At 41.6% G+C, this 16,850-nt stretch overlaps 1 protein-coding gene across 5 annotated transcripts in view; it reads right to left on the minus strand.

Moving 5' to 3' along the window:
* Golgb1 (golgin B1) overlaps positions 1 to 16,850 on the minus strand; it is a 59,265-nt gene that overhangs the window by 25,576 nt on the left and 16,839 nt on the right. For 3 of the 5 annotated variants that reach the window (XM_059277395.1, XM_059277396.1, XM_059277398.1), the window contains 6 exons: positions 15,721 to 15,843; positions 14,185 to 14,298; positions 10,421 to 10,823; positions 8,794 to 8,909; positions 4,348 to 4,462; positions 1,597 to 1,670 (listed from right to left, as the gene is read on the minus strand). In XM_059277395.1, coding sequence (XP_059133378.1) covers positions 1,597 to 1,670; positions 4,348 to 4,462; positions 8,794 to 8,909; positions 10,421 to 10,823; positions 14,185 to 14,298; positions 15,721 to 15,843 — 945 coding nt within the window. The remainder of the gene's footprint in view (positions 1 to 1,596; positions 1,671 to 4,347; positions 4,463 to 8,793; positions 8,910 to 10,420; positions 10,824 to 14,184; positions 14,299 to 15,720; positions 15,844 to 16,850) is intronic. The other 2 variants (XM_059277397.1, XM_059277399.1) reach the window with 2 other exon arrangements.

Genomic DNA, 16,850 nt, shown 5'->3' on the forward strand with positions numbered 1-16,850 from the left:
AGAAAATCTGTCCTACCCCGAAAAGTGAATTATCTACTAGCAGATGATCTCTGGACTCAAGTTTTAATATTTCTCTATGTCAGATGGCCTCTAGCCCAATTGGAAGATTCTTCATTTTCCAATTCCTAAAACTATGCCTCTTCAGGTCTACATACGGTATTCAATCTCTGTCCCTGGAGACATAGACTAACATAATGAGCAGTACTTCTGTTAAGAAGCTACATCACTCCCGAAGACCATTTATGGTTACCAGTTGAGAGCATGGCAAATTGTATATAAGACAGCTAACAATGACACATCCATAGAACGATATTAAGCAATGATGCCTCTCTTATAATACATTTCAGTTGGTCAAAGAGCCAGAAGAGACTCTAAACAGGACATCTTTATCATGCCACCCTCTACTCCCTGCTAAGGCCCAGAGAATGTCACAGAAGAGGCGGGAAGAATCTAAGAGCTGGACCATAGGGAGGGGTGTGTGTGCTATGTAATGCTGTCCTCCAGACATGATAAGACTATCACACCCATGAACTCAGAGCAGCTGTGGGCACCTGCACAAGAGCAAGCCAGAGACAATTCCAGCATAAATGGGGCAGGAGCTCTCCAGGCCTCACCCCTTACTAAGGAGCTATTAGCACTTGATGGCTGCTCAGGGAGGGAGGCTCACTCTTTTTTGAGGGCGTTCCCACTGGCAGGTTTCCTGTGCTACAATGGGTGACCCCACACCAACGCACATATCAGTTATATTAATTGACTTATAAAGGACATAAAACTGGAAGAGGGACATGCTACGGGGATATGGGGGAAGCTAGAGGAGGGAAATTGGGGTGGATACAATCACGTTTCATACATGTATGTACATGTAGGAACTTCACAAACAAAGAAAAATTAGAATTAAAAAGTTGAATAAATAAATCAATTTCAGGTTACAAAAGCCACAATTTTGTAAAGGCTCCTTTGAAATATAATCCTGAGTAAAAATTGCCAGATGTGAGACATGAGAAGTTGAAGAGATTTTAATCTCTACCAAGAAGCAAGCTGTGGTGGTTTGACTGAGACTGTCCTGCACAGGCTCCTGTATTTGAACACAGTCCCCAGGTGGCAGGCTATCTGGAAAGGTCTAGGAGGTGTGGCCTTGTTGGAGGAAGTATGTCACTGGAGGCGGGCTTTGAGAGGTAGAAGACTGCAGCCATTTCTAGGTCTCTCTCTTTGCTTCAAGTTTATGACGAAGGATTTGATCACATTCCTTCCGACTCCTGCTGCCATGCCTGCTGCTTGCTTGCCATGCACCATGATGGACTCTTACCCTCTGGAGCTGTAAGCCCAAATAAACTCTATGTTCCTTCAGTTGTCTCGGTCATGGTGTTTAATTCCAGCAACAGAAAAGCAACTCATACACAAGTACTCCTATATTTGTGTTGTTTAGGACAAAGAATTCCAAATATTTGGAAATGAATAAATGAAAAAGTCTAATCATTATGAATCTCTTAAATGTTATTTCACTCCAAGGGTAATATTTTCTGTCAGTACTCACAATGGTTAGTGTTACCCCCTCCTAATCTCAGTCCCATTGTGACTGTACCAGTGATCACTTACCTCACAGACTGCACCGTCAGCCTCCCCTGCTCTATTCTGAGCCTCCAGAAAAGTAATTCGAGAAGATAATTTTTCTGAAAGTCAAAAAGTAGTATCTTTAGACAATGTATGTGGAGTATTTGAAAAAAACAGTGATGTAGTTGGATCAAGGATACTTGAGATGCACAAAATAATGAAGAGGAAAGAAATAAGTAAAGTAGTTTGAGGCTGAAAGCACTAAAAGAATGTGAGATATCAGACATAATAGAACTCAGTATGATAATGACCATGAGAGAAATACTCTAAACAGTGAAAGGTTTGAAAGGCCATAGATGCAAAGCCATGTGAAGTGGAACAGTTACTTCTATGGTATAGTCTGGAATTCTACTGTCTTATTTTACCCACAGTCCTACTGTTTGAATTGTGGATTTTTGCACAATTGCACTTACAATGTTCTCAGTGTTCTTTAACAGACTTTCAGACTTTAAAGCTGAGCACTAAACATGAGCTATGCAATCTCAACAACCAAATGAGGAAACAGATGACATGATATGAAGAGGTTACACAGCTGTATGGACAGCTGGGATCAGAATCCAGGTCTTAACTCTAACATAGGGTAGCAATGCCCTGGAAGAGAAAGCTATTTCACACTGACCTCCGAGAAGCTTACCTTCTTCCTGATACACTAAATACACTACAGAAAGCAAGTATGGTTTTTATCCACCCTCTCAAAGCCTTCACATGACCTTTTGGGGCTCTCTCTCATGTTTTGGCTCCTACTTATCCTCCGACCTCTTGTAATACCACTTTTTTAACTCTACTACAAAAACTCAGCGCTTCTTTCTGTTCTGCCAACACATCAATTCATTCACACATCACATTTCTTCCGCTCTTTTCCCTGACTAAATGTTCTTTGCATGACTACCCCGCCTTTAGTCATTCAAATGTCAAGTTCCCGGACAGACCTGTCCTGACCTCTCTAACACTGCCTTTCTCTTAGCTGAGGTATACTTGCAGTACCCTATTTCATTTTTACCCTAATAGCTATTACTCTAAAATGTTCTTTTCTATACAGGTTGATGGCCTGTCCTTCATTCTAACATGTTCATAGCTGTATCCTCAGCAAGTAGAATAGTGCCTGGCTCATAAGAAAGGGAGAATATTTGTGAAACGAATGAATGCAAGACAGTACATATAATATGCTCAGACATTTCAAAGCCCCGAGAAAGGGGTATTAGCTGGAGAAAAGGCAGAGCAAAAAGTGAGATGAAAAGAACATGAGGCCAAAGCAAAGGTAATTTATGATGGCAGACACAAAAGCCAGTAAAGAACACTCTAAGGCCAATGACCCCTGAGGACAGCAAATGGAATTCACACAGCCTACAAAGCATGTGAACAGAACAGGGACTGCTTCTGACATGGTAAAAGAAGGATTAAGGATAAAGTATCAAAAAAGTACTTTAAGTGGGTGAAACAGTAAGTTGAATCATGGCTTTATTGGCAATGATGGGAATATTTTTAATAATTATTTATGCATTATGCACAATTTCCAGGTAGGAGCTAAATGGAAAACTATAAATGGTTACACAGAAACATCTGATCTAGTTTTATAAAGGTTACTTGGTGTCCACTCTCACTCCCAAATGAAACACCACAGTAGTCAGATTCTCTAGAGCAGAGGTTCTCAACATGTGAGTCACAACCCCTTTGTAGGGGGTTGAACGACCCCTTCACAGGGGTTTCCTAAGACCATTGGAAAACACAGACAGTTATATTATGATTCATAACAGTAACAAAGCACAGTTATGAAGTTGCAACACAAATAATTTTATGGCTGGGATCACCACAACATGAGGAACTGTATTAAAGGGTCACAGCGTTAGGAAGGTTGGGGACCACTACTGTAGGTGAATGAGAGCTGTAACGCATTATCATCACATGCTGATGCTACTGAATTGAGAAGGTTCTTAGGAAGCACATGATAGAGTAGGTCTTACATTCTCACTGACTGTTCATAAAGACCAGTAGAATGAAATGCTAATACACTCAGCTTAATCCAACATTTTATTCAGCAGCTGTTAATTTGCCAGGTGTTACTAAGTTTAGGTAAAACAAACTAAAAAAACAAAACAAAAAACAAACAAACAAACAACAGTCCTCTGCCCTTAAAAAACCCCCATACCATGTCTTCAGAAGGCTTACAATAAGAAGATAAATACATAAACAGAGCATCCTAATACATTAGTGAAGGTATAAAGGATGTCATGGGAGCCCAAGGCACTTAGCCCAGGATGAAGACTGAATTCCCAAAGACAGTGCCCTGGCTGAGGGCTCAACAACCAGACTAGAAGGAGAAGTAAGAGTCTAAGCAGGACGTGAACATGAGCAAAAGCCAACAGGAGTCCACTTTTAACTTACTGATTTCTCTTACCTCATTCCCTCCCTCATTTTGCCTTTTCGAAAATTCAACATCTTAGTAAAGTCCAATATGGGTCATGCTTCCTAGAAGATATTGTTGCCATTCCCAAATGAATATAAACTATCAGAAGTGCTGCAGCATTTTACAGTAGACATCATAAAATGTAACCCTGAGATAAGCACCAGGACTGTGCCCAGCCACTTAGTACACACTATTACTTCTATATTGACAACCACCAGCTCTGCTCCCTGAGATCCTTAGAGTACAGTCAGAAGAGCTACATGGATATAGTGCTAAGAGCAGAGACACTTCTGGGGTAAGAAGGCAGAATCATGTTTTTTATTTATACATACCATTCTCGGCTTTCAGCTCCTCCAGCTCTACAGAACTATGGAGCAAGGCTCCCTTTTCATTCTCTAGCTCCACCACTCTCTTCTGCAAAGAGGCAATATTCTCCTCCATGACTGCCTAGATAATAGAAAGACAACAAATTAATGATTACCCAGTGAAAGCTCTCACACTGATGCCCAGAGGGCCTCTAGCACTCATATTATCTGGAAGTTCTCCAGCCATGAGGCTGCTTTAGAAACACCCTTCTGCCTGGTGAATCTTTGGAGAATTTCTTAATTCTGAAGATAGAAAAAGAAATAAAATATATCCCACAAGCTTCCAGTTCATTGGGTTTTGAACCCAGCATTGAAGCCTGGATTACAAAGATAGAAATCCCAAGTCAACGGTGTGTGAAAGAATGTTTTAAAAGTTCACAAGCAACACCTTAGATTAGGTTAAAGCCAGTAAGCAGCAAGGTCCGGAGGAAAATAAACACAAACGAGATTTCCCAAAGGGAGGAAGAACTGTGCTTGCTGTACTGTTGGGTTTTTCCCATTACAATAAAAAGTTCTTCTGTTTAACTTATGTATCCAGAATGTTTGACTCTCTTAATGACAGACAGGCAAGTACCTATGTTACTAAGTCTTTTGTTTTTTGTCTTTTTACACATATTTTTCACGCTTCAAGGGACTTATTTTATACAATTTTCCATGCAATTCCACAGAAATTTCCATGTTAAGCATGCTTGATCACAAACCTTCACTGTTGATTAAAGAAACCGCAGGGGCTAAGTTTAGGGTTTGGGATTTTTAATCTAGAGGCAAGTTTCTAGTTTGTAATACATAAAGCAAATGAAACTCCAATAAACTAGCCAGAGGGATTCTATCTGGAAAAATAAGAGAGACCTGAGGAGGAGGACAGCTGCAGTGTGAGGTAAGCAAACAGGAAGAATATCAGTCATGGGGCATTGATTCTCTACAAACTCAGCCTAAACTCCAGAATGATGAGTGAGGTAACTAACGGGCCAACTCAAAACCACTTACCTAAGACAAAACTAACCAACTGAGTCCGGGGGCTCTCTACCATGGGCCAGAGTTTACAGTGTGGGTCCATGCTATTGGGTGATAAAAAGCAATCTAAATGCTTCAGAATTTTAGAAACAACAGAAGAGAACCTCCCAGACAAAGCATGTACAGCATCTGGGACTCATGGCAGAAAAAGGAAACCGTGATTCATTCTCCAGGGAAAATATAACCAACAGAGACCAATCACAAAATGCTACAAAGGTTGGATTAGCAAGCAAGAACCCATTAATTAATAAAGTGACAGCGATCAGACCCAGGGCCTTCTGCAGACTCGGCAAGTGCTCTGCCACTGAGCTACATTCCTACCCTTTGGTTTTTTTGAGTCAGAGCCTCACAATATAGCTTAGCAAGACAGCCCTGAACTTGAGATGTCCTGTTTCTACCTCCTGAATTCTGGTCTTACAAGCATAAAATACCACGTCCGGCTGCAAGCTAGGATTTTAAGGAAGATATTTTAAGTATGATAAGACGTACTATGTTAACAACAAAGGAAAAAGCAGGAACTTTTGGTGCAAATAAACAACTTTATAAAAGGAAAAAAATTGAAAATCTGGAATAGAAAATCAGAAACATGAAATGAAAAATCCAATGGACGGGCTTTATAGAAGAATACAGGCAAAAGAAGAAATGCACAATGAACTTGAAGACAGATCAACAGAAACTAATGAGTCTAATTATTGAAGAAAATGTCCATAACCTCAAGGACATGTAGGACAACATTAAAATATACTTTAACTGGACCATCAGAGGAGAGGAAGGACAGAATACACAGAAAAATTATTTTAAGAAATGGCCACACTTATCTCATTCACAAGCTTTATGTAAAAGGGGAAAGGGGCACTGAACAATATCAAGAAACTTGCAAAGATACTACAATTGACTACATCACAAAAAGAAAGAGAAAGGTCTTCTTAAAGCTCAGTGGAAAAAAGATACTTGTCTATAGGAACAATCATTCAAATAATTACTGAAGAAATGTTGGAGATGTAAGACAGGAGACAATACAAATATTTTTAATGTCTTGAATAACAAAAGGTCAATACAGAATTATAAACCTATTCGAGAACAGAACAAAAGGCATATATTAGATAATACCAAGAGAATTTTTCTCTAGTAGACTTGACTACAAGAATATGGTGGTTATTTTAGTTAACCATGGTAACAGATGGAAAACCAGCCTCAGAGAGGAAAGAACATGGCACACGGTTAGTATGTGGGTAAATAATAAGTCAACATCTTCTCCTTAGTGTGTTTTAAATACATGTAACTAACTGTTCAATGCATACATGTTAACAATGTGTGCTAAGATTGAAAACTTTAACATAAACAGACAGCAAACACATCATAAAGAACAGGGTGAAAGTACCTCATTATAAGGTTTCTGTATTTTAAGTGACCCAGTTTTAGCCCTAAGAAGACTGCAATGTTAAGAATATCTCTCCTCTCTCCCTCTCCTCTCCCCGCTCCTCTCTCTCCCTCTCTCCCCCCTCTCCTCCCCCCTCCTCTCTGTTTTCTATAAACTTAATATCCTAAATGAGTTTACAGGCCATGTGCCCCAAAGTGGTTAACACAGGCAGAACCTGGCTGGCCCTGAGTCAAGGGGAGAAATGACAGGACAGAACATCACTAGATCTGCAGAGGGTCTCCCTAGGTGTCAGCGGACTGCAGAGTAGCACATAAGTATGATGCAACTGTCTCCAGAGATCTTACCTACCCAAACTATCTACTTGACAAGATTAGAGAATAGCATGTTGTGCTGTATGGCCAATCCCAACGGCAGATGTGTGGACCCGAATTCTGCCCAGGGCTTCAGTGTGATGCTCAGTGAAGTATCTTACTTCAATAGTGCAGAACGAACAATCACTGACTCAAACTCTTCCGATAAGTCAAAGATCCAAGTTGAGATAACTATCATTAGCTGCACAGGAGTTGTAAGAACCCATCACCAAATGTCTATGTCTGTGAACACACACACACACACACACACACACACACACATGCATACGTGTGCACACACAACACACCCCCATCCACACTCATAGGAAAGTTAAAAGCAGTCCTTTACACAGAATGGTATCAGATGGAAACATGTAACTAAGGGTTAGACAATTATGGGAGCTTTCACTTGCTTTTATTAATAAAATTTCACTAGAACATGACTACAACCATTTATTTTTTATTTTATCTCTGCTTTTTTCTACAACGGCAATTTAAAAGAATAAATGCAATAATAGATATAAATCACAAAACAAGGGAAAAAGGGCACATATTGCACGAACATATTTATAAGTAAACCATGAAAAATTATGGTGGAAATGGAATGGTAGTTCATGCAAGAGAAGATACTGTGTAGGGTAATGACAATATGTTATACCTTTTAATAAAATGTACTCATGATATACTTATGATTTATGCATTTAATGGTTTATAAATTTTACCTCCAGAGAAAAAGAAGAATCACTCAACTAGTATACCTCAACTACCAACAAATACTGAAATCTAGTCAATAATACACATGCTGCAATATTTGGCGGGGAAGAAAAGTCCTGAGGTCAATAGCCTACTGTGAAATACATAAAACATTAAGATGAATTGATGGACAGAGATGGACAAAAGGATAGCTATTAAAGCAAATACATACAATATATGACACAATCTAGAGGAGGGGCTATGAACATTCAGTATAAAATTGTTCCCATCTATTTGAATAGCTGGAAAACATCTCTGTAAATGCAAATGTTATTTATGGTTCACAATACTGTCCAAGGACCTTGTCCTAACAGCTCTGTCCATTTGAAAGGGCATCATCTCACGACAGAGGTGATGAACACACCCACTGCAGCTTGGCCAGCCTGGTCAACTAAGATCATCAGACCCCCTTGTTCTGAAACTTATGTAAATTAAGTGCTGGGGTGATTATAATCTAGTTTTCCACAGAGACAGTTGGAGAAGGAAAAGGGAATATACTGGCCAGCCAGCCATTCGGCAAACAAACTTGTTTACTGTTAATATATTATGATTTCTCTAGTAGACTTGTAAGTTTGTTTGGACTGACTTGTGTACACTAAACCTGAACAGATCTTAGTAAAAACCAAAGCTGATCCCACACTGGGCAAACGAACACGAAACAGGAGTAATGGTCCACCCACAATACAGACTCAAGGCACTGGAGTCAGAAAACTCCTGAGATGTGTGTGTTAGCATCTCTCCTCATTATCTCTAGTGGGGAAGCTGCTTTAATGCCTTTCAGGATTCAAGTGGAGTCCTCCCCAAAAGCATTACATTAGGTCGAAAATGCACATTTACACTCTCTCTGTAATACTCATTAGAGCCCTTCAATACAGCAAACATAAATACATCATACAGAAATTCACATTTAATTACCTGTATGCCCTCATTATAAGCATCTGGTAAAGAAGTCTGAGATGCTGTTTCATGTTTTTGCAAGTTTGGTTTATTTACAGATTGGCTAATTTCTTTAGATTTTTGCTGGAGTTGATCTAAGGGAAAGAAAACAAACATGCAATGTGAGGAAACAAAACACACAGAGGTGAGATCTGCTTCTAGCCCGGAACTCAGTACTACCCTCTAAGGATCTACCACACAGACTTTACCAGCTCAGTTATCTTAATGGAGATCATGATGCCAATTACAGTTTCTAACTGTTTGGACCGAAGAACATCTCAGTAAACTACTTCCTTCAAAGGAAAAAATAAGCGCATGGAATGTTACAGAGTCACAAAGAAAACGGAAACCCTGCTGTTTGCATCAAAATGGACGGGACAGGGAAACATCATGTTAGGTGCAGAAGCCAGACAACCACACATCTTCTCTCCTCTATGGGAACTAGAGTAGAAAAGATAGTGATGCCTAGAGACTTGGACAGGTGAGGGATGTGAGTGGAAGCTTGAGAACACACACTGTTTGCATGTATGGAATTCTCACACTGAATGCCATTAACATGCACACCTGATAAACATTAGTAAAGAAAGGCTTAGACATTTCAAATATTCCTTTTTCCTTTCCCCCTTAAAAATGACTTTAGTGGAGCCAGGCAGTGGTGGCGCACGCCTTTAATCCCAGCACTCTGTAGGCAGAAGCAGGCGGATCTCTGTGTGTTCCAGGCTTCTCTGGTCGACAGAGCAAGTTTCAAGACAGGCAGGACTACAGAGAGAAACCCTATCTCAAAAAAACTAACGAAAGAAAAACGGCTTTAGTGGTTCATATTTACGTTCTTCACATACCACTTAAGTATCAGGAGCCCGTCAAGAGTCCCCAGCAGGGTTTTAAACATGTACATGGTTTGGGGAAGGGGACAATATACTCAGATAGTTCCTCTTTCCCTCGGGATGCCCTCTAGACTTTCTGGTAGACAACCAGTTTTTTGGTACTTGTTTGCAGGTTATTTCTTCCTAAATTCTTACCAGGGCCATGTACATTCCCATCTGTCAGGATTTTGAAGACTGATGACATGGAGTATCAGTGTTCAGAGAGTTGTACTTTCTTTCTTTCTTTTTTTTTTTTTTATATATATATATAAACTTCTAAAATGTCAAACTTTTAGAGTAATTTTCAATTTTAATAAAACATTTAAAAATTTTTCTTAAAACCTGTTTAGAGGACAAGCGTTCTCTTCAAAAGGAAATTTTCACCTACAGCAAAAGCAAGAAGATCTACCTTTAAACTTACAGATGACTTCCTGCAGTTTAGTCTGTGTACCTACATCTGGCCTGACATTTCCAGAAACAACTTCCGTTCCTGTTCATGTCAGTCACCGCACTCTTCCGGTCAGTCAAGTGATTGTTCACACGTGACTACTCAGCACCTGGACAGAGTGCACCAGGTTTTTGTGCTGTGACAATAATGTTAAGACAACTATGACTTGAAAGGCAAGAAGAACAGGCCTGGCCAGAAGAGGTCTCTTTCGAATCCACTAACAGAGCCCTGAAAGCAGGAAGTACAGTCCTCTCAGGGGCTAGAGGTGTGGCTTCCAAAGCCGCCAAACACTGACCTTCCAGCTGCTGGATGGCCTGGGCTGACTCGGCAGCCTGTTCACCCTTCTCTCGGAGCAGTTCCGAGTTTTCCTCCTTCAGGGCATCACAGGCAGACTGCAGCTCTTGCTCGGTCTTCTGAAGACTCGAGATGTAAGCATTCTTCTCTTCCATTTCTGCTTTATGCTTTTGTTTGAGAGCACTATACTGAGTCTCCAGGTCAGCTTGGGCTTGACTGGCTTGCTCCAACTGTCCCTGAAGGTGATGCATCTCTTCCTGCAGGCTATGGAAGGATAATTTTCTCTCTGCTACTTCAAGTTCGATCTTTTCCATCAGAATCTTGGACTCCTGTCTCTCTGTTTCCATGGTGTTCTTTAAAGTACTATTTTCAGCTTCCAGCTGCTGTAACTGCTGGGAAAGAGTCTAAGAAACAAAAACATAAACCACCATGATCCACAACTACATCCTTTCATTCAGGGAGCACATTGATGTACTCCTAGGACCCAAGCAAGTAGCACTGAACCTACAGCATGACACCCTCCATGTTGCTTTCCAGACATTTTGGTCCATTTGTACTCATATTTGTACTCATAACCTTGTATCAGTTATTTTTTTTTGTTTTTGCCTCTCCCATGAGAAAACATGTTCCATGAGGAAAGGAGGCATTTGGTTTCATTCTTACTAGTCTTCTGCACCAGCACAGTCTACAGCAAAGTGGACTCAATCCACAATGAATAAACACATCTAGTCCACGCCCTGGAGGAAGTCAGGGTTCAGGCAAGGAGACAGGTTGAGCATCATGCAAACACACAGCAGGTACTAGAGGAACATATGCAAAGTGTTCATGGGAAGAGGAGAGGGATGGGCGAGGGCAGGCTGCCTTTAAAAGAGAGTCAAATAATCTAAAATGCAAAAGGAAGCCATCAGCTAGGCAAAGGAAGTACCAAAAATGGTACGTCAGGCAGAGAGCCAAGAAAAACATGACCCCCAAGGTAGCAGGAGTTAGGAGTGAGAAAATCTCCAGTGACAAAAGGAAAGAGGGCTGGAGAACCAACCATAAAGCTCAGGGGGTGCCTTATCATCAAGAAACTGAGAGCTGTTCTTTAAGCAATAAGGAATGTGGTCACACAAGTTTCTGAAGAGACAACCCTCTCAACGCCGAAGAGGATACATGGGGTATGGGAGGAAGAACAGAGGCAAAACCCTGTCAGGAAGAGCTCTTTCCGTGAAGATGTTCCCAAGCCAGAGCTGGGTCCTGATGTTACTGATGAGGAAGGCAGAGTCTAGAATCAAGAGATAAAATCAGCAGGACTGACAATTAATTGTAGCTTTAGAGAATGCAAAGGAAACAATAAAGTCTGAGTTGTAATCTTTTGAGTAAATAGTCCATTAAGAGAGAAAATGTGTTTTGAATTGGATATGTAACAATTACACCTATTTGTGGGGTAAATGTAACATTTCAATGCACAGAATGCAGAACAATCAGGTCGAGGTCACTGGCATATGTCATGTCAGGCATATGTCTTTTCTTGGTGTTGGGAACAGTTAGAATCCTCTCTCCTAGGATTTAAAACAATTGTGGTCAGTGAAGCTGTCCCTCTGCTCTACAGAGGAGCACAGATCCAAGGTATCCCTGTACCCACTTATCATCTTCTCCACCCTCCCTCCCCTACATCCTTCCCAAGCTCTGGAAGCCGCTGTTCTGTTTTCTACTTCTTTGAGATGAACTTTTTGGCTTCCATATGTAAGTGAGAACACGTGGTATTTGTCTGTCTATGCCTGACTTATTTCACTTAGAACAGCAGCCTGTATTCTTTCCACGTTGCTGCAAAAGCACAGAACTGCATTCCTTTTTTAGGACTACGTACCATTCTATTGTGTGCTTAAATTAAAGTGGTATATTTACATTATATATCCACTGACAGGCACCTCTGTGGCCTCTTTCTCTGTCGACTACTGTGAACAGTGCTGTAGCACAGGAGCGTGCAGGTACCTCTGTGCACTCTGGCTGTGCAGCCCGCCATGGGAACACCAGACAATGGTAGTCCCGTGTCTGGTCTTCTGAGCTACAAATAATATGCTCTAAGAAGGAAGGTGAGTTTTGTTTTTTCACTTGTTGACCTTGCCAAGCCTGTAGGTCAGCCATGTATCACAGGAACTGGACACATATCAGCAGCACTGGGGAGATAAACATTTGAAAATACCAGTGGGGATAGTCACATCTACTACAAGAGAGAAAGAGAGAAGAATGGACATAGTGAGAACACTCGGCTGAGGCTAGTCCACAGTCTAATGGCAGGAAGAGAAGCCTCTGACGGAAAAGTAAACAAAAGAAAAGCTCCAGAGACATCAGAAGAGAACCAAGATGTGCACTGTGCTAATGGGAAAGCAATGGGCTGTGATATTTTGTTTGTGATCTAACGAATAAAGCTTGCCTGAAGATCAAAGTGTGGAGCTAAGCCACTAGTTAGCCACAGAGGCCAGGCAGTGGTGGCACACACCTTTAATCCCAGCACTCGGGAGACAGAGGCAGACAGATCTTTGTGAGTTTAAGGCCACTCTGGGCTACAAAAGATTGATCCAGTCTAAAAAAGAAACAGAGCCAGGCGTGGCACAAACCTTTGATCCCAGCACTTGAGATCCCACGACTTTAATCCCAGCACTAGGGAGGTAGAGACAGGAAGTGATACGGCTGGGTGGAGAGAGGAATATAAAGCGGGAGGACACAGGAGCTCAGTCTCTTTCAGGATGAGGGAGTTTGTGAGGTAAGAGGTTGTGGCTGTGGCTTGCTCTTTTCTTTTATCTCTCTGATCTTTCAATACTTACCTCTATATCTGACTCTGAGTTTTTACTATTAAGACCAATTAAGATTCATGCTACAGGTCCTTTACATAAATACTGCTACCCTTAGTGTACTGATAGAAAACCTGAAGTGTACCAAATCAACCAGGGTGAGGAAATGATGCTATCTACTGCATAATGGAGCTGTACAGATCCACAGTGCATTAACTCATATACAAAGGTCACCAGATACAGCCATCTGTGCAGCCACAAAGGAAACTAGACCCTCACTGTCCCAGGACACCTAGAGGGGACACCTAGAGTCAGAGTACAGGTTTTATGAGGATGAAGGGGAGGGAAAGTACAGAGAAAGCGGCCTCAAGAAAGCATGCTGAGCAATAAGGAGGAGGGTGTGGCTGACTTTTCCTGGCAGCAGACAGTACCCAGGTGAACAAGCAAAGGTTGTGTTGTCATAGAACTAATTCCGTACTAGAATTTGGCTACCTGGATAAGATGACAGGACAAGGGCACAGGGAAGCCAAAGGCAGATCAGAGTAGCCCAAATCAGAAGCATGGGTCCATTGAGTCTAGCAAGACGAAGGAAGGAGTGCTGCATAACAGGACCACTTCAGTCCAGCAGAAAGTTGACCAACGAAAATAGGCAAAGCAGAGACCACGCATAAAACACAAGAACCACTCAAGACAGATAAGGGGAAAGGGATGAAAAAGAAACTCACTGGAGGAAAAGAGGAAACTCTGCAGAGAGACTCTTACCTCCAACAATGAAGGAAAAGTGCGACAAAAGATGGAAACCGGAAGCCCTGGGGAAGGAGCTGTGTTTGCTTTCCCACTGGGTACAGCAGGGAAGCACTGAGTGTTTGCTGAAGAGAATGAATAGATGGCACCAAGCCTCCAACGGCTTAGACATTGTTCTGCCTGCTGCCCAACAACCTACAGTAGAAACCAGCCCTTCCCTGGCAGGTAGTGGGACCACAGCCAGTACCTGGTTTTTCTGTTCGGCTGAAGTCAGCTCCTGTTGCAGCAAATCCACAACCTGAGCTCGGCCCAACAAGGCTTCCTCATTTTCCTCAAGTTTCCTCTGCATCACCTTCAGTTTCTGGAAAGAAACATGGAGACACAATTGCAGATAAATAAGCACAACTATTTGCCTACCTTCCAAAACGCCATGTGCACCTGTAAGGCTACGTTTTGGAGTGTGGAAGGAAAGGGCTAAGTAGGACACCAGCATGCCATGACCCATCCAGCAGCAAGAGTCTCCAAACACCTTCTGCAGAACGTGACAACAACCAACCCCAAATGCAAGCAAGGCCTCGTCAGGGAGCCTACTGTACTTAGGATAGAACGACACACACTCACTTTCAGAGTCATACAGTTCCTGTCCTGTCCCTAAGTAGCATAGGTAACATGCATTTCTTACCTACAAAAGAGAGCAATCTTTATAAGCAAAACCATTTCTCTTCTGTTTTCAATCACAGGGCAGGCACTTGAAAAATACCCATTGAATAAATAAATCAATATATACAATTAATATTCTACTTTTCAAAGTTGTGCACTCTGAAACTCCACTTAGTAGTACATTCTAAAGACTGCTTAGACCTTGGAACAAGTTTTCACTCAAGATTGAAGAGATGAGAGGCTGGAAAGGATGGGACAATTGGCAAAGTACTTGTGAGGACTTGTGTTCAATCCCCAGAATCCATATGAAAAAAGCCAGGCCAGGTGAATCCCAAACTGAGGAGGTAGAAACAGGATTCCTGAGGCTTCTTGGCCAGCCAGCTAGCCTAAGTGGTGAACTAGGCCAATGACAGGCCCCACCTCGGAGGGGAAAAATATCAAGCTGAACGGCTCCTTAAGGAATGACATCCAAAGTTGTCCTCTGGCCTCCACACACATGTGCATGTGTGCATGCATACCTGTGTGCATAAACATGCACCTGCACATACAGGAACACATACATATATAAACACAGATCAAACAAAGTGCCACCAAAATGCCTTTCATTACAGGGTTCTACATTCTAAGTACAGACAATGTGAGTTAGTACATGGTAAACTCAAATACAATGAAGTCAATTTTCAGTATCTACATAATGCACTTTTAAAAAGTACTGATTTAATAAAAGACTGTGTCTTCAAAAGCACTTTTTTAACCTCATTTTTTTTTTTTAAATACAAAACTGACTTCATCTATTTGAAGTTTTGGATCAGGTTTAGAGCATGAACAGTAGCTGTAAATCCGCAAATGAAAAAGAAACCAGCCCTTGCTGACTCCCCATAAGTCTCCGAGTAAATTCAGCTTTAAAGTTCCAAGTTCCAACCTGATGAGATAAGGAAAGGGGAAAAGAAGGACAAGACAAAAAATGATATGCAAGGAAAGACAAGACACCAATAAGAAGCCAAGGAACACACAGAGGCCATGTGGAGCAGAGCGGGGAAGGGCAGTGGTTGGAAAGTGGCTGTGAAGTCTTGATTAAACGTGAACCAAAATGACAGTCACTCTACGGAGTGTGACAACACACCTGCTGCATCTCTGTTTCCACATCTGCCTGGGTTACTAACTGAAGCAGCTCATCTTCGTGCAGACGAACCTGTGTTTCAAAGCGGGCGTCTTTCTCTCGGACCACCTGCTGCATGGAACTCAACTGAAGACATATACCAGAGAAACTACACAAGTTACACTCCGGAGGATTTCACAGTCCGCTCTTCCAGCCTACCCTCCAAAGATGGGCACACAGGAAGCAGTTCTCTAAACCTCAGCTCTGAACGTCAAGGGGGAATGTCGGAAGAGCAAGAGGCCCAGCAGTAACTTCCAGACATGAGAAAAACCCTACTATCAAACTCAGAATCAACTCACACATATTTTAATTAAAAATCTTCATGGATACTAAAAATGCTTTAAATACGCAAGGAGAGTAGTTTTGTTTTTTTTTTTAATTTGAAAAGATTAGGAAATTAAACATACAAGTGAAGTTAAATTTCTGTTAACTCCTTCAGTATCAGATTAGGCTCAAAAACAGTCCAGGAACCTCATGGCCATAAACGAGCAATTCAAGCTCATGAACATTATTCAAACTGCTCTACAAATGGAAATACAAGCCTATTCTTTTTTCTCTTTCATTTTTCTTTATTAAGAAATTTTCTACTCACTACACATACTATCCACAGATCCCCCCTCCTCCTTCCTCCCACCCCCCAGCCCTCTTTCCCAAGCCACCCCGCATCCCCACATCCCCCAAATCAAGGTCTCCCATGGGGAGTCAGCAGAGCCTAGTACATTGAATACAAGCCTATTCTGCTTATACGGTTTTCAAAAATTCGCTTTGACTAAAGAACTGTGTGTGCGTCCAAGGGCACGCCACCTCCCCAGAAAGTCCTCTTCAGCTGTCTGTCCCTCCTGCAGACTTTCCTTTTAATGCATTCTTCTTCTCCGCCTTTCCCAACCCTTCCCTCAGGAGAACGCTGCTTGTCTAGAGTGTTATCTAGCTCTCAGGGTTCTGTTAATCTCATCTTTTTTTGTGGAAGCTTCTATAACTGCCATGTTCACAAAACATCTTTTCTCTCCCAACATACTTCAATGCTAATGTTACTTTTATCATTTTTATTTTTTGAGGTAGGGTCTCACTGTGTAGCCTGGATCTTGCCATGTAGC

The sequence above is a fragment of the Peromyscus eremicus genome, chromosome 12 (assembly GCF_949786415.1).
Source record: "Peromyscus eremicus chromosome 12, PerEre_H2_v1, whole genome shotgun sequence".
Lineage (NCBI taxonomy): Eukaryota > Metazoa > Chordata > Mammalia > Rodentia > Cricetidae > Peromyscus > Peromyscus eremicus.